At 38.9% G+C, this 24,206-nt stretch overlaps 1 protein-coding gene across 2 annotated transcripts in view; it reads right to left on the bottom strand.

Annotated features, from left to right (window-relative positions):
- The window catches only part of HSDL2 (hydroxysteroid dehydrogenase like 2), a 78,779-nt gene that overhangs the window by 51,951 nt on the left and 2,622 nt on the right, over nt 1-24,206 (bottom strand). For both annotated transcript variants that reach the window (XM_030293406.1, XM_030293405.1), the window contains exons 2-4: nt 13,179-13,342; nt 11,930-12,028; nt 6,414-6,528 (exon numbers count right to left, since the gene is read on the bottom strand). In XM_030293406.1, the coding sequence (XP_030149266.1) occupies nt 6,414-6,528; nt 11,930-12,028; nt 13,179-13,342 (378 nt within the window). The remainder of the gene's footprint in view (nt 1-6,413; nt 6,529-11,929; nt 12,029-13,178; nt 13,343-24,206) is intronic.

The raw sequence follows: 24,206 nt of genomic DNA, 5'->3' as shown, positions 1-24,206 counted from the left end.
TCTCTGCCCTTCCCCCACTCACGCTCTCTCTCTCAAAAATAAATATTAAAAAACATAAAAAAAAAACAGTGCATAACTAACCATGAAATAAACAACTATTATTACTATTACATATGCTAACTTATTTCATCCTAGTAGGTGTGGTATTCCTGCTACACTGGAAGTGTAGTTTAATAACAAAACTCCCAATACATTCCCAAATTTAATTTGCACCAATATGCAATGCAATATACTTCTGGGAGCAAAATTTAGTTTTTATATATTTTTTAAAAAATGTTCAAAAAGATCCAATATTTTAAATTTATTAAGCTATAACATACTATATGTAGATTAATAGTTGTATAGCTTTTAGTTTTGTATCACATTCAATAATCTCTAGGATTTTGAATTAGTTCATTCTTCTCGTTAGTTTTATGAACATGTACAACATTCTCATTACCTGTTTTCAAGCCTACATCTTTTCAAGCCTAGAAACCAAATACAATCCATATCACCAAAGGGTTTTTTTATACACATTGTTTTCCCTTTCCAAAGGTGCTTTACTTTTGTGTGGGTGAGTTGGGGAGGGGCAAACAATATTACAGCTAATACTCATTAAAACAGTGAAGATGCACCTCAAAAATCTCAGGAGGAAAAAAACTCCAATCTATTCTAGGCAATAAGACCATGACCACATTGTACACTCAAAAAGTAAAGAACTCATTTCATTTACATTATACACAAGAGCTTCTCCTTTGATCTATTAGACAAAACCTTTCCACCTGCACTTTGCCTACCTGGCCCTCAGCATTACTGACCCTAAATGAGCTGCAGTTTTAACAGTAATAAGCCCTATCTTACATATTAAAAACTATTAGTGCCATGCTTAGGTACTAATATTTCAGCTTAATAAAATAGTTAAGCTTACTGAAAACTTACTGTGTGCTAGGCACTGCACTTACCACTCTTACACGAATTATTTTACCTAATTAGGGTTATGAGCTCAAATGCCTATAGGGTATTTGAATAAATGAATAAAGTAAGCTGGGTACAGGAAAAATCAACCGTTCAGAAATACTACAATTAAACTTTATTACTGAATTTCTATAAGCATTTAACATGATACCAACACATATAACACCTGAGGTTAAATATTTCATCGAAACTTAAAAATATAAATTAAGGGTCTGCCTTCTATCCCCTCTCTGCCTTCCAACCCTGTTTCTCTAAACCTTTACAACACAAGTCACAGGCCACAGGGTCCTGCGTGCCAGGGATCAGGAAACACTTTTAGATCCTTGCTGAAACTTCCAAACAGGTGAGTTCCTTGGGCCTTGCCCCCACTCTCTCCCTCACAATGATTCTCAGGCTTGCCTGAGAAAACAATCTATACCTTCCCTCCATGAATAAATGGGTGTCACAAAATAAAAAATAAAACAAAATAAAATGGAAATATTTCATTATCAAATTTCTCTTTTTCACCTTCCATAGAGCCAAAAACCTGACACCTTTTCTCTGGTCCAAAGGCCAATGTCAAGTCTTTCATTCAGCATTGCAATATGCCTTTAACTGGAAAACTATTTAGTTTTATTTTAAAAATAGCTGTTCCAGGGGCATCTGTCTGGCTCAGTCAGTAGAGAATGTGACCCTTGAACTCAGGGTTGTGAGTTCAAGCCCCATGCTGGGCATGGAGCCTACTTAAAACAAAAATAAAAATTAAAAATTAAATAAAAAAACAGCTGTTCCTAAATGGAGGAACTTTCAACAATGAATAGAATCTTTGTTTTAAAAAAGGGTTTATATTTTAGGGTATCTATTCCTGAGATATTTGTAGATCTGCTATTTCAATGTACTCATATTTAGTTTTGAGTACCTTAGTGCCATATGGCTTACACGTTCCATTTGTAGTTCTTCAACTACCCAAGTAGTATTCATTGAAAAAGGTAGCTGAACAAGGTTAGTTCACTATCTTATAGTCTGAAAACAGTGGTTTTTTTGTTTTCTTTCGAACTGAACCTTCAAACCTACAATTGCAAGAATGTAGTTTAGGCCATCATTTTCATGTTTAGAAAATGACCATGGTATATAGGAAAGGGGCCAGATTGCTCTCGCCAAATGTTTTCCAAAGACGTAATTTCACAAGGAATGATCAATGACAATCAAACATTTGTGTTTACATAAGTCATAATATCAACTGAAAAAACTGTCTTTGATCCAATCTTTCTATAGGAATTGAGTTGGGAATTTTATCATGGGTGGTAAAAAGTTGATTTCTGGGATGCCTGGGTGGCTCAGTTGGTTAAGCATCCAACTTTGGCTCAGGACATGATCTCACAGTTCATGAGTTCAAGCCCTGCATCAGCCTCTGTGCTGACAGCTCCGAGCCTGGAGCCTGCTTCTGATTCTGTGTCTCCCTCGCTTTCTGCCCCTCCCCCACTCATGCTCTGTCTCTTTCTGTGTGTGTGTGTCTCTCTCGAAAATAAACATTAAAAAACGTTTAAATAAAAAAAGAGTTGATTTCTTTCAAATTAAAGCCAAAATGTCTTCAACAATACACCATTGCCACATAATCTCATCACAGAGCAGACAATCATGTTTGTAGCTCACATGAGTAAAGCATCTAACTAACTGTGTGGTTGAAACTGTGGAAGTGTATGTGGTTCTTAAAACTCATAGTCCATTTTTAACTTTTTAGCTGGCACAAAAACAGACACATAGACCAATGGAATAGAATAGAAACCCCAGAACTAGACCCACAAACGTATGGCCAACTCATCTTTGACAAAGCAGGAAAGAACATCCAATGGAAAAAAGACAGCCTCTTTTTTTTTTTTTTTAATTTTTTTTTTTCAACGTTTATTTATTTTTGGGACAGAGAGAGACAGAGCATGAACGGGGGAGGGGCAGAGAGAGAGGGAGACACAGAATCGGAAACAGGCTCCAGGCTCTGAGCAGTCAGCACAGAGCCTGACGCGGGGCTCGAACTCACGGACCGCGAGATCGTGACCTGGCTGAAGTCGGACGCTTAACCGACTGCGCCACCCAGGCGCCCCAAAAGACAGCCTCTTTAACAAATGGTGCTGGGAGAACTGGACAGCAACATGCAGAAGGTTGAAACTAGACCACTTTCTCACACCATTCACAAAAATAAACTCAAAATGGATAAAGGACCTGAATGTGAGACAGGAAACCATCAAAACCTTAGAGGAGAAAGCAGGAAAAGACCTCTCTGACCTCAGCCGTAGCAATCTCTTACTCGACACATCCCCAAAGGCAAGTGTGAATTACTGGGACCTTATGAAGATAAAAAGCTTCTGCACAGCAAAGGAAACAACCAACAAAACTAAAAGGCAACCAACGGAATGGGAAAAGATATTCGCAAATGACATATCGGACAAAGGGCTAGTATCCAAAATCTATAAAGAGCTCACCAAACTCCACACCCGAAAAACAAATAACCCAGTGAAGAAATGGGCAGAAAACATGAATAGACACTTCTCTAAAGAAGACATCCGGATGGCCAACAGGCACATGAAAAGATGTTCAGCGTCGCTCCTTATCAGGGAAATACAAATCAAAACCACACTCAGGTATCACCTCACGCCAGTCAGAGTGGCCAAAATGAACAAATCAGGAGACTACAGATGCTGGAGAGGATGTGGAGAAACGGGAACCCTCTTGCACTGTTGGTGGGAATGCAAATTGGTGCAGCCGCTCTGGAAAGCAGTGTGGAGGTTCCTCAGAAAATTAAAAATAGAACCTACCCTATGACCCAGCAATAGCACTGCTAGGAATTTATCCAAGGGATACAGGAGTACTGATGCATAGGGGCACTTGTACCCCAATGTTCATAGCAGCACTCTCAACAATAGCCAAATTATGGAAAGAGCCTAAATGTCCATCAACTGATGAATGGATAAAGAAATTGTGGTTTATATACACAATGGAATACTATGAGGCAACGAGAAAAAATGAAATATGGCCTTTTGTACCAACGTGGATGGAACTGGAGAGTGTGATGCTAAGTGAAATAAGCCATACAGAGAAAGACAGATACCATATGTGTTCACTCTTATGTGGATCCTGAGAAACTTAACAGGAACCCATGGGGGAGGGGAAGGGAAAAAAAAAAAAAAGAAGTTAGAGTGGGAGAGAGCCAAAGCATAAGAGACTGTTAAAAACTGAGAACAAACTGAGGGTTGATGGGGGGTGGGAGGGAGGAGAGGGTGGGTGATGGGTATTGAGGAGGGCACCTTTTGGGATGAGCACTGGGTGTTGTATGGAAACCAATTTGTCAATAAATTTCATATATATATAAAAAAAAAACTTTTTAGCAAAAGCAATTCCTAATGAATAATACAATGAACAAAATTATCTTCTGCATCTCTGTGAAACATTTCTACATTAGTAAGTCTAAAATTAACACTGACCATTCGGGCTTAAAGTTAACAATGACCATCACAATAGCGTTATCTATAGTTATGGTTACTAAAATTTTGACAAATCTATATTAAACTTCCTAAGACGTTTCTCAACACTTAACAAGTCATTTCCATGCTCATGTCATGGATACTAGTCTAAAAAAATCTTAATCACCTCAAAATTCTCTTGATCCCTTAAATAAATAAAATTTGGTGAGTGGAGTATTTATATCTGTGGCTTCATCGTCTACAATTGAAACTGCCACAAATGATTTAACTTTTCACAAATCGTTTCCTTCTAAGCCTTAATTCAACATGCTGAGCAACAGTATTCCTGGTTAGATTATACTTTCTAAATGCTTTTTAAATGAATGTTTATATTTAATCAAAATTCTTTCACAAAGTTACCATCTGTAAAAGATTTTGATGCCCAGATAATTTCTTCATGTAACATATGACTACATCACAGAGCTGCAATGCTTATTTTAGCTGAAAATAAACACAAATCCTATTGAAATGGTAGTCCTTTTTCTAGTTCATTAAGTTTTTCACCACAATCTCTTCTATATCTTTGCCATAGTTCTTACTAGGATTTGATTCACTACACTTTCCATTCAAGAGAGATAATATCTTACATATTGAATTTACAGAAATATGCGCCGCATCCACAAAGTAGTAAACTCTAATGCATTTTTTTTCAACATATGGTCCTCCTGGCATATGTCTCATTTTCCCACTTTAGACAGACACATGGGTATGAGAAATATTTTATTTCCCTCTTTAAGAAAAACAGCAAGGCAAGTACAACAATAAAAATGGCAACCTTTAAGCCTGTCCTCAGCATCCAAAAGACAGCAGACTCATGCCATCTACTGAGGCAGCTAATACTGTCACTCAGCTACAGCAGCTCAAGGTTGCCACATGAGTATGCTGTGGCCACATTTTCTAATGTTTCAATAAAAAGCCAGAAATCTGGATCTTTGTGTAAATCTAATCTTTTTCATATAGGCAACTAATAAAATTCTGAACTAGCAAAGTAGCTAGTAAAAACAAACTTTTTAAAATGGTCAAGGCCTAGTTTTGCATACCCAACAAAACACATCTGAGAGAAAAGTTCAAGACTATTAACAAACTTTACGTTCAACCCTCACAACGAATCCTGTGATTTTATCATCCCCGTCTTACAAACGAGGAAACAGAATCTGCAAGAAGTTGCTTGCACAAAGTTATGAGATAGCACATCAGAAAGGGTGGGAAGTAGGACTTGAATCCTACTCAAGGGAGTCTAACGCCAAAGCCCAAGGTCCTAACAACCTATTTTGTGTGTACATGTAAGGCAGATACATATGAGACACCTAGAAGGCAGACCAACAAGTTCTATATTGATCTATCCTCGTGTCCACATGAAAAAAAAATGGTAGAACCTGAGGGAAAATAAACAGAAAAAAAAGGAACAAACAAGAGTGGGCTGTCTGACCCATCCAGAACAGATCACGACATTTGCTTTCATTCTGTATTTTGTATTGCCCCTGATAATCCCCAAGATAGCATTAGCCTTTGTTACATAAAATGTGATTCACAGACACCTGAAGCTAATAAATATAACACTCTATGTTAACTATACTGGAATTAAAATTAAAAATTTAATAAAAATGAAAAAAAATGTGAGTCTTAACAGGCTTCTTCTTACTTATATAACTAAAACCTCGGGTTTTTCAGAGGAAGGAAAGGTGATTGCTAGCTTGAATAATCAGAAGACTTGGTATGCATGTATATATTTATTCATGCAAATGTTTGAAAATGCTTGGGCTATACTTTAGACTTTATTAGATTCACAGAGAAAAGGAGCTCTGAATAAAACTGTTTAAAATCCCATCTACCAGCTTGGAGCACTTTTAGGCCTTTGTAACAAGTGACTAGGTTTTAAATTGTATTGCTGATCTGGTTCAAATCTGTTTACAACTAGTTCTCTGAGAAAACATTGCAATGTTCTCCCCAACAACTCTAACTTACGTCAGATAGGTGCCTCTGGTGTTGACATTCATCATCAAATCCACTCTCTTCATAGGCGTTTCCAATGTGTTGGTCAAGCTAATGGCACTGGCATTATTCACCAAAATATCAATTCCTGTTTTCAAATAATCAACTTCCTATTAATGCAATTTAAACTTTGTAACAAAAAGAAATAACATTTACACTATATAGTTGAACCCTAAGTTGGTTCACAAATACTTCTTTTAGATAATATGACTGACCAATACGCCAATGCAAGACTCAATAGCTGTGTTAAAACACCCAAGTATTTTCACCGGCACAATGGAGATAGCCAATAGCCAGAGCTTCGCATGAAACTGTAAGAAGGCTTAGTCCTCAGTGATTTGTAGCTTCCATTCTTATTTGTTCTCTTACCTCCTGGTCTTCCCTCCTTGCCTCCAAGAACCTTAGGTTAACTTCCTTAAAGTTCTCCCTTCTCTCTAGCATCTTTCCAAGGCCTGTCCTCCTTCCAAGCTCACTGACCTCCCTCCTAAGACCCTCACTTAAATAAAAGAGGTCCTTCCTGGTCTTGAGAACTGGGAAAAGAAAAAAGACCTAGAGTGAATTTTCAATTCTAGGTAAATCATCAAAGTATATCAAATTTGTTTTAGTAATTCATACACAAAATAAAATTAATTTAGAATAACAATTATTCATGTATATTCTGTCCAGTTCCTCTATATGTAACATATTTTGTTTACAAGTTTAATTACAAGTTTTAGTTAAATAATGTTAAATGAAAATGGTAAAATACAGAAGTATCTTAAACACTTCTCTGTTTCTACATGATTCATAGTTCTTTTTAAAGGGCACTTAATATTCCATCAAATAGAATATCATAACTTCTACTGCTGGGGTTATACTGTTGCAATAAACATTATTTGTTATCCTCTTAACTTTCCTATGCTCCTCTCTCACAGTATGTGGATAATGGCTTAAATAAGTCTATTATACTCACTAAAACATTTTTGTCTTAAGCACCCTTTCTTCATATATAGTAACACTATAACATTTTGATCACATCCTCATTCCCCAATTTCTACATCTTTTTGTATACAGTTTGTGTTGCTAATGTTTTCTTAAAATGTGTCCTTAGAATAACTTTAGACTCAACTACATTACATTTTATACCTTCATTATAACAAAACTCAAACTCAAGTAAATCACCTGGATATCTGAGACAAGTACCAGGCCCTGTGACTACCGACTTTCTAGAAGGAACATAATGATGGCTGCCTTCACAAGGAGTAAAGACCTGTGAAAAAAAGTTTTTTCTTTTTTTTTATTAATGTTTTATTTATTTTTTTTTTTGAGAGAGAAAGAGAGAGACAGCACCAGCAGGTGAGGGGCAGTGAGAGAGGGAGACACAGAATCTGAAATAGGCTCCAGGCTCTGAGCTGTCAGCACAGAGTCCAACATGGGCCTCGAACCCATGAACCAGGAGATCATGACTTGAACTGAAGTAGAACGCTTAACTGAGGCACCCAGGCACCCTTAATTTTTTCTTTAATGTTTATTTTTGAGAGAGAGAGAGCACGAACAGGGAAGGGGCAGAGAGAAAGGGAGACACAGAATCCGAAGCAGGCTCCAGGCTCTGAGCTGTAAGGGCAGAGCCTGACACGGGGCTTGAACTCATGGACCATGAGATCATGACCTGAGCCGACAGAAGCTTAACCAACTGAGCCACCCAGGCATTCCCCTATGAAGAGAATTTTTAAATATAGGACATGCTTCTCATTCCACAAAGCTATGAGCTACTCAACCACATCAAAGATAATCATGGAGTGGCTATTCTATATAAGGCTAGGGCCTAAGAGGCAAGAAAGATGATACTCACTAAAGAAGCAGCCAGGTGGGAGCAAAGCAAAATGAGTGTACATCGGAGTGAAACACTGGACTGAGGAGTATATACACCACTTGCATAGAATTACCCTCTTCAGAGAGATGAAGGTAGCAGGGGTTAACCAGTCAATAGATTCCTTAAGCAAATCCAGACTTTATTGACTTCATCTCTCTCACTATGTGACAACAAATGACAAGTATGTTAGCAGAACAAACATCTGGGCCCACAGGCAAAGAAAGGAAATGAGGAACAAAAATATACTGATGTGGTAAGCTGTATTTGACTTGCCAATGCTAAAGAAAAAAAAATGGCTCCAATCAAGATGTAGGTTAAAATTTCTAAATTCCAAAGGCCCAAATTAAAATGGATTAGGGAACAGTGAAAAATAATACACAAACAGCATATATACGCCAGCTGCAGAAGAAAAAAAGTAGCAGGAAAGAATGTTTCTGTGGTTTATGAAATAGCATAATTTACTCAAGGCTTGGACAATTCTAGGTGAGGGAAAGCAAGGTGTTAGGGAGCACCCTGTGGTAGAGAACCCTGAGGGCACAGGTTTGAAAGCATTATCAACTGCTCAGGACTTTGTTAAAGACAACTCTCCAGCACAGAGAAATATCAGGAAAAGGTAAAGTCTTCCCAACAGGCAGAATTCACAGGCCTACAGAATTCCAAAACAGAAGGCCACAATAGTAGCAACCACAGTATGCAACTAAAACCAAACAAATAAAAACTAAAGGCGTGGGATCTTTGTGAAAAAAAACAAAACAAAACACGGGGAGGGGGGGAAGGAGCATCTTAGAGGTCATCTCTTATAAATATGGCATCCACCATAATTATGAGAGAGCAGCTGAGTGGTTGAACAGAGCTCCCTCTTTTTTTTTTTTTTTTTTTTTTTTTTAAGAGAGAGAGAAGGAGAGAGAGAGAATCCCATGAGGGGTAGAGAGCAAGAGAGAAGTGGGGCTCGTGTTCACCTGAGACGGGGCTGGAGCTCACCCGAGATCATGACCTGAGCCGAAGTCAGATGCTTAACCAACTGAGCCAACCAGGTGGCCCAACCGGGTTCCCTCTTAATTGTGCATTGTTATGGCAGGAAAGCAGAAGCTGATAGTTAAAAGGAAAGCAAAAAAATTTAAATACATCAAAGTGGATACTAAGGAGGAAGGAAGGAAAACTTAAGACTTCAAAACAGATAACTCCACTGCCAATCTATAAATTTATCAAAAAGATAAAAGTGTTTCAGACGCCTCTCTCAATAAAAAGTAACAAAATATACTGGGAGATTTTTTTCTTCCTCAAAGGTATGGAAAACACATCCTCTTAAGTGAAAATTTCTACCAACAGAGTTTAAGTTCAGGGATACAAATGCCAGATCAATAGTATGGATCAACTGGCATCTGAAAACACAGAAGCCAAGATTTCCTTTTGCTCCTTTCATTTCCTCTGTCCTGGAAAAGGAGATCATATGATTGGCAGAACTGGATTAATCCAACATTGAAGATGCTGAAGGAATGATCCCAGAACCAATGGAAGACAATCTATAATGGCTAAATAAGAAATCCAGACCATCCATGTTTCTGAGTGAAAATTCTTTGGCTGGGACAAAACAGAGTATGAAAATTGAAGAGATTTCAATGTGGGTCCTTAAATTCTCTGTGGCAAGAAGAAATTAATTTGTGAGAATTCAATTTCTCTGTAGGAGCCCAATACTGCCCAGTGGAGGTGCATCCCATTTTTGACAGGCATAAATTAATGTGCTATGCTGTCATGTACTATAGAATGTGTAAGTCTTTCTGGTGAATCAGGATAGATCGCACAGCTAGAATTCAAGATGGAAGTCAAACAGGGGGTGAATTCTGGGCCTGTACAGTATGGCTTTTAAGCACCTTTAATGTCCTATCTTGACCTAATGTCTCTACATTTCTTGGGACCATACTGACAAAAGCTGAATTGCTGACATTTTCCAGGAGAAAGACAGAAATAAAGACAGGAAGGGCTTAGACAAAGGTGGTGGTGGCTCTCTCTGATATTCTGATGATCTCATTCTCCAGGAAGGATAAACTCACCCTCAGTTGACAGACACAACAGAAAAAACTAACACTGAACTAAATATAGGAGGGGCACCTGGGTGGCCAGTTAAGCGTCCGGCTCTTGATCTCAGCTCCGGTCATGATCTCGTGGTTTGTGAAATCCAGCCTTACGTATGTTGGGCCTTGTGCTAACAAGCATGGAGCCTGCTTGGGATTCTCTCTCCCTGTCTCTTTGCTTCTCTTCCACTCAAGCACGTGTGTACTCTATATACATACATACATAAAAAAAAAAAAAAAAGAACATAGGGAAAGGAAAAGCTCCTGTCTACCCCCTTTCTCTTTCTACTATCTACTTTCTCCCTTAATTCTTCCCTAAAAAGGAATGTTTAAGCTAATCAGGCCAAATCTTAATTAGCACTAATTGGCTACTTTTACTACCAGGTGAAGTTATTTTAGATAAAAGGTCCTGCACATGAACGTGGCTTCCTCTCCTTTCTCTTCCACATGTGTCCCTATCAGTAAGAAATAAATAAATAAAACCAATAATTTTGCATTCTCTTTCTGCTTCTCACATAGGCATTGACATTACTTTGCCAGGTAGGGGTTAAGACTTTGGATTTAAAGATAGAGGCCCCACTTGAGCCAAAGCTGTGTTCCGATCCTTTATAACACAGTGCTCTGCACCGAAGGTTATAAGCACAAGCCATGCTAACAATAAAATATTATCTTGTTTCAATTACCTTGTTGTCAATTATCTTTCACATATACATACAGTCTCTGAAATACTATGGGGGACGGGGAAGAGTGATAATGGTTTGGGCAGGATTTGGACATGGGCAGGTGCCTTGCTATAATACCTTCAAAGCCTTAGCTCAATCCCCAACACCTGCCTTCTAGGAGTTTGTAAACTAACTGAGGAGGAAAAAACCCACTAAGATCTAAAGCAGTACAAGAGAAGGATCAAAGGAATGATTTAGGAATTCAGAGAAAGAAAAATACACTTCTGATAAGTCGGCAAGGTCAGGAAGAAGGTAAGATTTAACCACAGAAAGGTGGGATTTCAAAAGATAGAGAAGGGAGCATTTCAGGCAGGATTGGAGATGGAGAGGTGGGCACTAGAGAAGCCTCAGGAAGAGGAAGAGAAAAAGAGACAAAATCTTAAGGCAAGGATATGGAAATAAACTATCTGGGCAGGAGTAAAGCATTTACACAGGGGTATAAAAAAAAAAAAAAATGGAACCAAAAAAAGTCTGTTGAGATCAGAATGCGAAATACCTTGAATGTCAGTAAGTTATCTACACTTTATCCAATAAATACCAAAGAGTCATCAAATGATAGGCTACATTAATTGAGGAGAAGCAAGAAGACGGGATCTGGGAAGCTCATTGATTAGACATATGTATTGTCAAGGGCCTAACTTTATATTGAATGGTAGATTTGTTATATTATTCAAAATAATTTTTAGCAATAATAAAAGTCATCAGATGGTTTTAAGCTGCATTTCTACATAACCAAATACTCCTACCTGGTGATCCTTCAATGACTTAGAAATTTAAAAAAAATTTTTTTAATTTAAATTATTGTTACAGTAGTCAATAATTATTTCAGAATTAAGGCACTACCTCCAAATTGCTCCACTGCTTTCTCCACAGCATTATTGATTTGCTGTTCATCTCTCACATCAACAGCACATGGCAAGGCCTTTCCTCCAGCTGCTTCGACTGTAAAGAATAAACAAACAAAAACAAAGCATTGAGGCATTCAAATACTAAACTTTCCATTCTGATATGAATCAAAAGAAATAAGTATCCTATTTTCAGAAAATCAATATAAATAAATATGTCTTAGAACTACTAGTGATTCTACCCTACAGTCGGACAGACTGACTAACCCGTATCCAGCTTCAGATTAGAAAAGCCAACTCTATTAAAAAACAAAAAAAAGGGGGCGCCTGTATGGCTCAGTCGGTTAAGCATCTGCCTCTTGATTTCGGCTCAGGTCATGAACTCACGGTTCCTGATTTAGAGCCCCTCTGAACTGACAGTGAGGAGCCTGCTTGGGTTTCTCTCTCTCCTTCTCTGTCTCCTCCCCCTGCTCGCTCTCTCTCTTAAAAAAAAGGGGGGGCAAGTAAAAAATATCCTATTAAAAAGAAAAAAAGGGAAGGTAATTTAAAAAACCTTTATTATGAAAAATTTCACAAAAAATATACAACACAAAGAAGAGTATAATAAACTACCATGAATCTATCACTTATTAATGATTATTAATGCTTTGCCAGGTGTTTGAGTTGTTTAATTTTTCTACCCCCGATCCTGTTTTGTTTTTGGCTGGTATGTATTTTAAAACAAATCTCAGGCATCATTTCACTCATATATGTTCCCCTAACATAACCACAATGCTATAAACATGACTAACAAAACTAGCAATATTAACCAAAGTTGAATTTTAAGCCCTCCCTCCCGGTACTGTGTCTAGCACAATGCCTTGAATATAAGCACTTGATAACTGTGAACTGAAAGTATTAAGATAATGACTTTCAAATGGCACAGAGAATAAATAACATGGAGAGCTTTCTCGAAGTGCTGACATCATCCACCTCTCCATTTCCACTCCCCCATTTTCTGCGTAGATCCAAGAACAACTGCCCTCAAGAGACATGATTTTTAATGGGAGTCTCTCACATCGCTCAAAAGTGATGGGAAAAAAAGTTTCTGAATCACTGCCCTCAGCTGACAAGATACTTCTTTAACCAGATAAAATGATTTTTAGGGTACCTTTCCAATAGCTACAATTAAACTCTCCAGTAAATTCTCTATGTATTGAAACCATGGTTAGGACATTTCATGAAATGGCACTGTCACATTCACTCACTTTCTTCAGCAGCAGTATAGATTGTGCCTGGGAGTTTGGGGTGTTCTTGGGTAGTCTTCGCAGCAATGACAATGTTTGCTCCATCCTTTGCTGCTTTCAACGCAATAGCTTTGCCAATGCCACGGCTGGCACCTGTGATAAAAACTGTACATCCTGCTAGCTTCCTACAACAGAACAAATATGACCTTATAAGAAGCTCAATGTTTTAATTACTTATTAGTAACAGGAACTTCTGCATATTTCACATACGTATGTTTCCCCTTCTGAAACTTTCTCTGAACCTTCCTCCTTCCCTCCCTGATAGCTAATAATTCTGTGATATTGCCACTGCTATAATATTATAACGGCTTTTGGCCAGTCTTGATATGATTTGGCAATCAAAATCTGCTCAGATACAAGTAAATCTTAAGAAATAAGGAATTATTAACCTATATAGACATGTATTTTTCCCCCACAGAAAAAGTGTTAACAAAGCTTATTTTTGAGTGGTGGTATTATGAACAAATTTTATCATATTTTTATATTTTTCAGGATTTTTCAAATTTTCTACAATGAATACAAACCCACTTAAAAGAAATTATCTGGGGGTGTCTGGGTTAAGCATCCAACTCTTAATTTTGGCTCAGGTCATGATCTCAGGGTTTGTGACTTCAAGCCCCGCATCAGGGTCTGCACTGACAGCATTCTCTCTCTCTCCCTCTCTCTCTGCCCCTCTCCTACTCATGCTCTCTCAAAATAAATAAATAAACATTAAAAAAAAAAAAAAAAAGGAAATTACCTGGAAGCAAATAATTGTATAATGGATGCTCATCATTGCTCCTAATAGCCAGAGTGGAAACAATGTAAATATCCATCAACTGATGAATGGATAAACTGCAGCATATCCATACAGTGGAATAAATTCAACAGTAAAAAGGAAGTAAGTACTGATCCGTGCTAAATAGGTGAACCTTGAGAATATTATGCAAGTGAAAGAAGCTAGTCACAAAGGACCACACATTGTATGATTCCATTTATATGAAATGTCCAGAACAGGCAAATCTATTGAGACATGAGGACAGTGGTTGCCTAGGGCTGGGGGCAGGAGTAGTTGGGAGTTGAGAGCTGAGGGGTGTGGGGTCTCTTCTGAAGATGATAAAAAGGTTTTAAAAATTGTGGTGTTGGTTGCACAAGTCTGTTAATTTACTAAAAAACATTGAATAGTATACTTTAAAAGGATGAATTGTGTGGTAGGTGAATCACATCTCAATAAAGTTAAACAAACAAACCTAAAAGACTGGCAAAGAGCTCAGAGTACTGATGGAAATTCTCTGACCCAACTGTACTGAGGAAAGTTCTCTGTGCCCATTCATCTTTACATTCATCTACCATGACTTTTTTTTGTTAAGTTTATTTATTTTGAGAGAGAGCGCGGGTGCATGTGAACACGAGTGGGGGAGGGGCAGAGAGAGAGAGAGGGAGTGAGAGAATCCCAAGCAGGCTCCGTGCTGTCAGTGCAGAGCTCGATCTCATGAACTGTGAGATCATGATCTGAGCCAAAATCAAGAGTCAGACACTTAACTGGTTGAGCCACCCAGGCACCCCCATCTGTCTTAACTTTAAACTTTCTATTTACTTAGGTGTTAGGCGGGAAGGAAACATCTAAAATAAAATCAGGTAGGGCGTGTCTAGGTAGCTCAGTCTGTTGAGTGTCTCTTTTTTTTTTTTTTTTAATCTTTTAATGTTTATTATTTTTGAGAGAAAGAGAACAAGTGAGGGAGGGGCAGAGAGAGAGAGAGACACAGAATTTGTAGCAGGCTCCAGGCTCTGAGCTGTCAGCACAGAGCCCGACGCGGGCCTCCAACTCATGAACTGTGAGATCGAGACCCAAGCTGAAGTCAGACGCCTAACCGACTGAGCCACAGAGGCGACACGAGTGTCTGACTCTTGATTTCAGCTCAAGTCATGATCCACAGGTCGTGGGATCAAGCCCCATATTCGGCTCCATGCTGAGCGTGCAGCTTGCCTAAAATTCTCTCTCTTGCCCTCTGCCCCTCTCCCCCACTCATGCTCTCTCTCTTTATCTCTGAAAAAAATTTTAATAAAATAAAATAAATAAAAGGAAATAAAGTCAGGGAATAGGGAGGAAAACCACTCCCCTGTTTATTTTCTAAATGCATATGAAAAGCTTGCCTAAGGAGAAGGATGAAGAGAATACAGTGGAAGTGACAATGACAAAGAGAAAAGGGGACAGTACCCAAAGATTAGCATGTTTGTTAACAATGTTAACATGTTTTGAACATGGGAAGGGTTTTAATATCATGAATAACCAGTTTGGTAAGAAAAACGGGGTGGAGAAGAGGGGAAGAGACAGAGAGGTGGTGACTATTTTTAGTGAAATACAGCAAACATACAAAAAGCACATAAACTAATGTATATAAAGAACAAAATAATATGAATTGCAAGAAAGAGATAGAATATTACCAATACTCCAGAAGCCATTGGTCTACTCCTCTAATTCTATCCTCCTCCTTTCTTTCCTACCCCACAAAGTAACAACTACTTTACATAGGATTACTTATTCCTGTTTTTTATGATTTCTAATACCAACATAAATGTGTCCAAGCCATGAGCCAAATCCAACCCCCCACCTGTTTGTGCATAGTCCTAAAGCTAAAAACAGTTTTTACAGCCGAACGTTCTACGATCAATTTGATGATAGCGAACACTACCTTTAAACCTCAATGAAGCCAAACATTACCTCCCTGCTGTGGATTGAATTGTATCTACCTAAGTGTATGTTAAAGTCCTAACCTCTAGTACCCCAGAATGTGAATTTATTTGGAAACAGGATTGTTGCAGATGTAATTAGTTAAGATGAGGTCATATTGGGGGCATCTAGGTGGCTCAGTCGGTTGAGCATCTCAGCTCAGGTCATGATCTCATGGTTTGTGGGTTTGAGCCCTGCATCAGGATCTCTGCTGTCAGAAGAGCCCACTTTGGATCCTCTGTCTCCCCCCCCCCCCGCCCTTTCCCCACTGGTTCTATCTCAAAATAAGTAAACTTAAAAAAAACAAAAAAAGATGAGGTCATATTGGAGTAGGGTGGGCCCTTAATCAGGTTACAATCTTGCCGTTTGTGGGTTCCAGACTCAAATCAGGCTCCACAAGGACAGTGCAGAGCCTGCTTGGGATATTCTCTCTCTCTCTGTCTCAGCCCTTGCCCTGCTTGTGCTCTCTTTCTCTCAAAATAAATAAACTTAAAAAAAAAAAAAAAGAAGAGGAATGTATTTTTTCCCTCCCTTTGAGTCTGGATTAGCTTTATGGCTTTTTCTGAGCAACAGAATATGATGGAAGTGATATTCTGAGATTCCCAACCCCACATTGTAAGATAGCTGGCAGCTTTCACTGTCTCTCTCTTGGTAGCCAGATGCCATGATGCAGAGGGACAGATTACCAAACGATGACAGGCCAAATCCTGGAGGGTGAGAGGCCATCTATGATGTTTCAGGCCCAGCCAAGGACTCAGCTACATACAACCAAATAAATGACCTCAACTTATACTATGGAGAACAGAAGAACCCAGTTAACCCAAGAACTGTGGATTAAAAAAAAAAAAAAAAAAAAAAATCACTGTTGTTTTAAACCATTATGTTTTAGAGTCACTGGTTATATAGCAATGGGTAACTGAAATCCACATTGAAGTTCAGCTTTCCCAAATAATGCTAAACATCTTTCCAAAGAGGTTAATACTCCTACTAGCAGCAATATATGCAGCAATGTATGAAAGTTCCCATAAAAGTTCCCATATCTTCCAAGCCTTAATGTCAGACATTCAAAATTTCTGCCAATTTGGTAGACATGAAATGGTACCTCAGTGTTTTTATTTATTTTATTTATTTATTTATTTATTTATTTATTTATTTAATTTACTTATTTATTTTTAGAGAAAGAGAACATGTGAGTGGGGAAGAAGGGCAGAGGGAGAAAGAGAGACTCTGAAGTGGGCTCCACTTAACTGAAGCATGGAGCCTGACACAGGGCTTGATTCCAGGACACTGGGAACATGATCTGAGCCAAAATCAAGTCAAATGCTCAACCAACTGAGCCATCCATGCACCCCTCACTGTGGTGTTGTTTTATTTTTTCTTTATTTTTGTTGTTGCTATTGTTTTTAAATGTTTATTTATTTTTGAGAGAGAGCACACAAGCAGGGGAGGGGCACAGAGAGAGGGAGAGAGAGAATCCCAAGCAGGCTCCATGCCCAGTGCAGAGCTCTATGCAGGGCTTGCTCTCAGGACTGTGAGATCATGGATCAAGCTGAAATCAAGACATTCAACTGACTGAGCCACCCAGGCACCCCCTCTCAGTGTTTTGTTTTGTTTTTAAATGTTTATTTATTTTGAGAGAGCAAAAGAGAGGCAGGGAGGGACAGCATAAGCAGGGGAGGGGCAGAGAGAGAGAATCCCAGGTAGGCTTCCCACTATCAGCATGGAGGCAGACTAAGGGCTTAATCTCACAAACTGTTAGATCATGGCCTGAGCTGCAACCAAGAGTAGGATGCTTAATGGACTGAGCCACCCAGGTGCCCGGACAGCACTGTCTTAATTGCAATAGCTTTATCGGTCTTGATAACTGATAAGGCAAATATTTTCAGTTTGTTCTTCCTCAAGAGTTTCCTGGCTATCTTTGGATCTTTGCTTTCCTACAAATTGTTTTAGAATCAGCTTATCTAACTGTGTAAGCAAATCAGTTGGGATTTTGATAAGAAATTTTATTGAACCTATAATTCAATTGGAAAGAACTAGATGACCCTGAGTGCTCCAATCAATGAACATGATATTGTTCTCTACTTCACACAATGCTTATCGATACTTACTGGTAATATTAATTTTGATCATCCAATCATTGTGTTACTAGATATCTCCATTATTAATTACTATTCTTTCCCTTGCAACTAATAAACAATCCAGGCAAAAACACTTAAAGACCACTATAAAATTTTTATTATGAAATTTTCAAGTAAGTCTTAAAGAAATACTGTAAGATCTCATGTTTAACAATGCATCAATTATTAAAATTTTGAAAGTGATTATCAGGAAGCAAATCTCAGAGGTCATAATTTCACCTATAAATGCTTTATAGTGTATCTCTTTTAACGTGATATCATTATGACTAAGAAAATTTGTATATTTATTTTTTTGAGAGATATAGTGCACACACACTCACATGCCAGAAAAAGGGGGAGAGGAAGAGAGAATCTTTTTTTTTTAATAATTTTTTCATTTCTATTTTTTTGAGACAGACAGAGTGCGAGTGGGTGAGGGGCAGAAAAAGAGAGGGAGACACAGAATCCGAAGCAGGCTCCAAGCTCTGAGCTGTCAGCACAGATCCAGACGTGGGGCTCGAACCCACAAACCATGAGATCATGACCTGATCTGAAGTCAGATGTTTAACTGACTGAACCATCCAGGCGCCCCTTGGAAGAGAATCTTAAGCAGGTTCTACACCCAGCATGGAGCCCAATGCGGGGCTTGATCTCATGACTGTGAGATCACGACCTGAGCTGAAATCAAGAGTCAGACACTTAACTGAGCCACCCAGGTGCCCCCATTATCACGACTAAGAAAATTAACAGTAATTCCTCACCATCATCTACTACTTATCCATTTTCAAAGCCATAACTATCTCAAAAATGTCTTTTTACAGTTGGTTTGATCAAATCAGGATCTTCTAAGGACCTCACACTGCATTTAGTTGCTATAAGTTTCTTTTAGTCTGTAACAGCTCTCCTTCCATTTTATTTATGACATTTATTTGCTCAAGAATATAGATTATTTGTCCTGTGGTATACAGCCCATATCTTAGATTTGGGACTTCTGATTTTTACTGCTAATGTACTGTATTACTTGCAGTTTTTGCTTTATGTAGATATGTGATTTTTTTCACTGACTTGTATCCTGAAAATTTGTTAAACTCTTATTAAATCTAATAACTTAGTTATATATCTTTTTGGTTTTCTATATAATATCAACTGCAAATAATGACAGCATTGTTTCTTTCTCTCCAATCCAGAGACTTTTATTTCTTTTTCATGCCTTATTATTACTTTTTTTAATGTTTACTCATTTTGGGGGCGCCTGAGTGGCTCAGTTGGTTAAGTGACCAACTTCGGCTCAGGTCATGATCTTGCAGTTTGTGAGTTCAAGGTCTGCGTCGTGCTCTGTGCTGACAGCTCAGAGCCTGGAGCCTAAAAATCTGAGTAAAAACGAAAGTAATACAAATAAAAATACTAGAAGAATACTTACCAATTCAAAAGAAAATCCTAGTTTAAGATGGCCTTATAGGTTGTCACAAAACCACAAAGCCTTAAAAGATTAACTCTTTTAGTTAATTAAATTAATTAAATTTAGTTAAAGTGATTGTTTCAATAAATAAATAAAAATTTTTTTTAACATTTATTATTGAGAGACAGAGAGAGACAGAGCATGAACGGGGTAAGGTCAGAGAGAGAGGGAGACACAGAATCCGAAACAGGCTCCAGGCTCTGAGCTGTCAGCACAGAGCACGATGCGGGGCTTGAACTCACAGACCGCGAGATCATGACCTGAGCCGAAGTCAGACGCCCAACCGACCGAGCCACCCAGGCGCCCCTAATAAAAATTTTTTAAAAATGCTTACTCATTTTTGAGGAGAGGGAGAGCACACACACAAGCAGAGGAAGGGGGAAGAGATAAAGGGAGACAGAGGATCCAAGCAGGCTCTGCACTGTCAGCCCAGAGCCCGATGCAGGGCTAGAACTCAGGAGAGTTCATAACCTGAGCCAAAGTCGGACACTTAACTGACTGAGCCATCCAGGCACCCCTCATGCCTTATTTATTGGAAGAACTGTTCCCAGATGGAAGGTCAGAAATGCAAGAAGACATTAAAACCAAAAAGAATAAAACAAAGAAAACACACACACAAAAAAAACCCACAAAAACACTGGTAAATTAAGAACAGAAATCAATTAATGTATTTATAATAATTAGTAATAACATAAATAATAAATAATACTTGTATGGTTAAAGAATTAAAATGTATTGTTACAATAACGTAAGTTTAAAACAGAGTGATTAGAGTTTAAGTTTTGTAGATCCTTACACTGTTTGAGGGAGTGGTAAAATTTTATTTACTTTAGAGATTTTAAGTTATTTACACGTTAAAATTTCTACATTAAGTGGCACCTGGGGGCGCCTGGGTGGCGCAGTCGGTTAAGCGTCCGACTTCAGCCAGGTCACGATCTCGCGGTCCGTGAGTTCGAGCCCCGCGTCGGGCTCCGGGCTGATGGCTCAGAGCCTGGAGCCTGTTTCGGATTCTGTGTCTCCCTCTCTCTCTGCCCCTCCCCCGTTCATGCTCTGTCTGTCTCTGTCCCAAAAATAAATAAACGTTGAAAAAATAAATAAATAAATAAAAATAAAAATCCCTAGACCCATGACATTTCATTTAAAAAAAAAAAAAAAAATAAGTGGCACCTGGGTGGCTCGACTGGTTGAGCATCTGACTTTGGCTCAGGTCATTTCACCATTCATGAGTTCAAACCCCCACATTGGCTCTCTGCTGTCAGCACAGAGCCTGCTTTGGATCCTCTGTCCCCTTCTTCCTCCGCTCCTCCCCTGCTCACACTCTCTCTTTCTCAAAAATAATAAATTTAAAAAAACATTAGCGGTGCCTGGGTGGCTCAGTCGGTTAAGCATCCAACTTCAGCTCAGGTCATAATCTTGCAGTTTGTGGGTTCGAGCCCCAGGTTGGGTTCTGTGCTGACAGTAAGGAGCCTGGAGCCTGCTTCAGATTCTGTGTCTCCCTCTCCGACCCTCCCCTACTCGTGCTCTCTTTCTCTCTCTCAAAAACAAATAAACATTAAAATTTTTTTTAAAAAACATTAAAAAATTTATACATTAAATGTGATAAACAGAAATCCCAGACCTTGGGGCACCTGGGTGGCTCAGTCAGTTAAAAGTATCCATCTCTTGGGGCGCCTGGGTGGCGCAGTCGGTTAAGCGTCCGACTTCAGCCAGGTCACGATCTCGCGGTCCGTGAGTTCGAGCCCCGCGTCGGGCTCTGGGCTGATGGCTCAGAGCCTGGAGCCTGTTTCCGATTCTGTGTCTCCCTCTCTCTCTGCCCCTCCCCTGTTCATGCTCTGTCTCTCTCTGTCCCAAAAATAAATAAACGTTGAAAAAAAAAAAAAAAGTATCCATCTCTTGATTTTAGCTCAGGTCATCATCTCACAGTTTCGTGGGATCTAGGCCCACGTCGGGCTCTGCACTGATCCTGCGGAGCTTGCTTGGGATTCTCTCTCTTTCTCTCTCTTTGCCCCTCCCCTGCTCATACTCTGTCTCTCTCAAAAGAAATAAACTTTAAAAAAGTATAAAAAAGAAAAAAGAAATTCCAGACCTTGACAGTTTTGGGAGACAAGGATGGGATGCTGACACAGGTATGGCTTTCTACAAGAAAAAGGACAAGAGCGCCAGGAGCCAGCTTAGGGGATATGAAAAAAACCCCAGTAACACACTCTTGCCCAAGGCAAAGGGGGAGAGTAAGGATCTTCATCTGTTCTCTTAAGGAAGCAGACCAACTAGAGGAAGGTATATACTATAAGTTACAACAGTACTTGAATTATTGTACTAATATCTCTCTCCTCCAATAATCTACTAAGTTCAAGTTCTCTTTATATTTCTTTCTTTTGTTAGACCAAATCCCTCACAAGGTATACAAATTACTATGTTAAAAATTATTTCTTTTTCTCTGCATATTTGGGATAAATTTGATAAATAGTTAACTTCCTTTGTGAATGTTTGCATTCCATTTCAGCTTATTTTCCCTCATCTTTAGTGAAGGATGTGGTAAAACACAGACATGGTTTAAAAGTTACAACCTTATAAATATGTACACTCAAATCTCTTACCTGTAGGTAACCAGCTTCAATTACTTCTGGCTTCTTATCCTCGTAGTTCTTTTTTCAAAATATGCAACTACACACATGTATGTATAAAAACACATTGTGTGGGGGCGCCTGGGTGGCGCAGTCGGTTAAGCGTCCGACTTCAGCCAGGTCACGATCTCGCGGTCCGTGAGTTCGAGCCCCGCGTCGGGCTCTGGGCTGATGGCTCAGAGCCTGGAGCCTGTTTCCGATTCTGTGTCTCCCTCTCTCTCTGCCCCTCCCCTGTTCATGCTCTGTCTCTCTCTGTCCCGAAAATAAATAAATGTTGAAAAAAAAAAAAATTAAAAAAAAAAAAAAAAAAAAACATTGTGTGTATGTGTGTGTAATTTTCCCTTTTTATACAAAAGGTAGCATATACATAGACTTTTTTTTTTAATTTTTTAAATGCTTATTTATTTTTGAGAGAGAGAGAGAGAGAGCATGAGCTGGGGGAGGGGCAGAAAGAAAGGGAGACACAGAATCCGAAGCAGGCTCCAGGCTCTGAGCTGTCAGCACAGAGCACAATGTGGGGCTTGAACTCACAAACTGTGAGATCACCACCTGAGCTAAAGTCAGATGCTTAACTGACTGAGCCACCCAGGCTCCCACCATAGACTTTTTTTTTTTTTTTTTTTTTGAGAGAGAGAGCTTGTGCATGCTAGTGGGGGAGGGGCAGAGAAAGGGTTAGAGGAAGAGAATGCTAAGCAGGCTCTGCACTCTCAGCAGGGAGCCCAAAGCAGGGCTCAGGGCTGGAACTCACAAACCTAAGATCACGATCTGACCCGAAATCAAGAATCAGATGCTTAACCAACTGACCCACCCAAGTGCAGGGGCACAGACTATTAAAGTGATTTTTTTTAGTCTAAGTATTAACATGAAAATGTCTTAACTGTTGCTTTAAAAGCTCCATCCCTTTGCCTTTGGTCTAGCTGGACTGATTCCCAGTAGGATAAAGGACATTTTTCTCCTCACACTGAATCTAAACTTGTGAATGGCTAAAACTTGCTAATGTAGAATTAATCTACACCACAGTTTACAAAACTTCTCTGGTATCTCAAAATCAGAGTCAATGTGATGAAATTTTTATTAACAATTTTTAAAAAGAAAAACAATAACTGGGGCGCCTGGGTGGCGCAGTCGGTTAAACGTCCGACTTCAGCCAGGTCACGATCTCACGGTCTGGGAGTTCGAGCCCCGCGTCAGGCTCTGGGCTGATGGCTCAGAGCCTGGAGCCTGTTTCCGATTCTGTGTCTCCCTCTCTCTCTGCCCCTCCCCGTTCATGCTCTGTCTCTCTCTGTCCCAAAAATAAATAAACGTTGAAAAAAAAAATTAAAAAAAAAAAAAAAGAAAAACAATAACTTAAAAAAAAAACTATACAAGTTACTCTAAAGTTCATTTAGAAAAATAAACATCCAAGAATAACCAGGAAAATTCTGAAAAAAGAAAAAAATTCAAATGAGACAGAAACCACCCTTCCCAAATATTTAAACATTTTATAAAACTAGAGTAATTAAAATAGTTGGGTAATAGTGCATGAATAGACACATTAATGTAATAAAATAGAAAATCTAGAAACAGATCCTTATACATACAAGAATTCAATATATGATAGATGTGGAGTTTCTAACAGAAAAAAAGATTAGTCAGTCAATGGTACTAATACAACTGTGCAGCCAGCCATCCGAACCAAAATGAAGTGGACTTTTTTTTTTTTAATTTTTTTTTACATTGATTTATTTTTGAGAAACAGAGTGAGACAAAGCGTGAGCGGGGGAGGGGCAGAGAGAGAAGGAGACACAGAATCTGAAGCAGGCTCCAGGCTCTGAGCAAGCGGTCAGCACAGAGCCTGATGCGGGGCTCGAATTCACAAACTGTGAGATCATGACCTGAGCCGAAGTTGGACGCTCAACCGACTGAAACACCCAGGCGCCCCTGAAGTGGACTTTCTAACCCACTTCCTATGTCAAAATAGTAAGCAAAATAGTATTTCACCTCGGGTGGATGAAAAATCTGAGTAAAAACGAAAGTAATACAAATAAAAATACTAGAAGAATACTTACCAATTCAAAAGAAAATCCTAGTTTAAGATGG

Source organism: Lynx canadensis, chromosome D4 (assembly GCF_007474595.2).
Source record: "Lynx canadensis isolate LIC74 chromosome D4, mLynCan4.pri.v2, whole genome shotgun sequence".
In the NCBI taxonomy this organism is placed as follows: domain Eukaryota; kingdom Metazoa; phylum Chordata; class Mammalia; order Carnivora; family Felidae; genus Lynx; species Lynx canadensis.
Note: the sequence above shows the minus strand (reverse complement) of the source record. Positions and strands in the feature narration are given on the sequence as shown.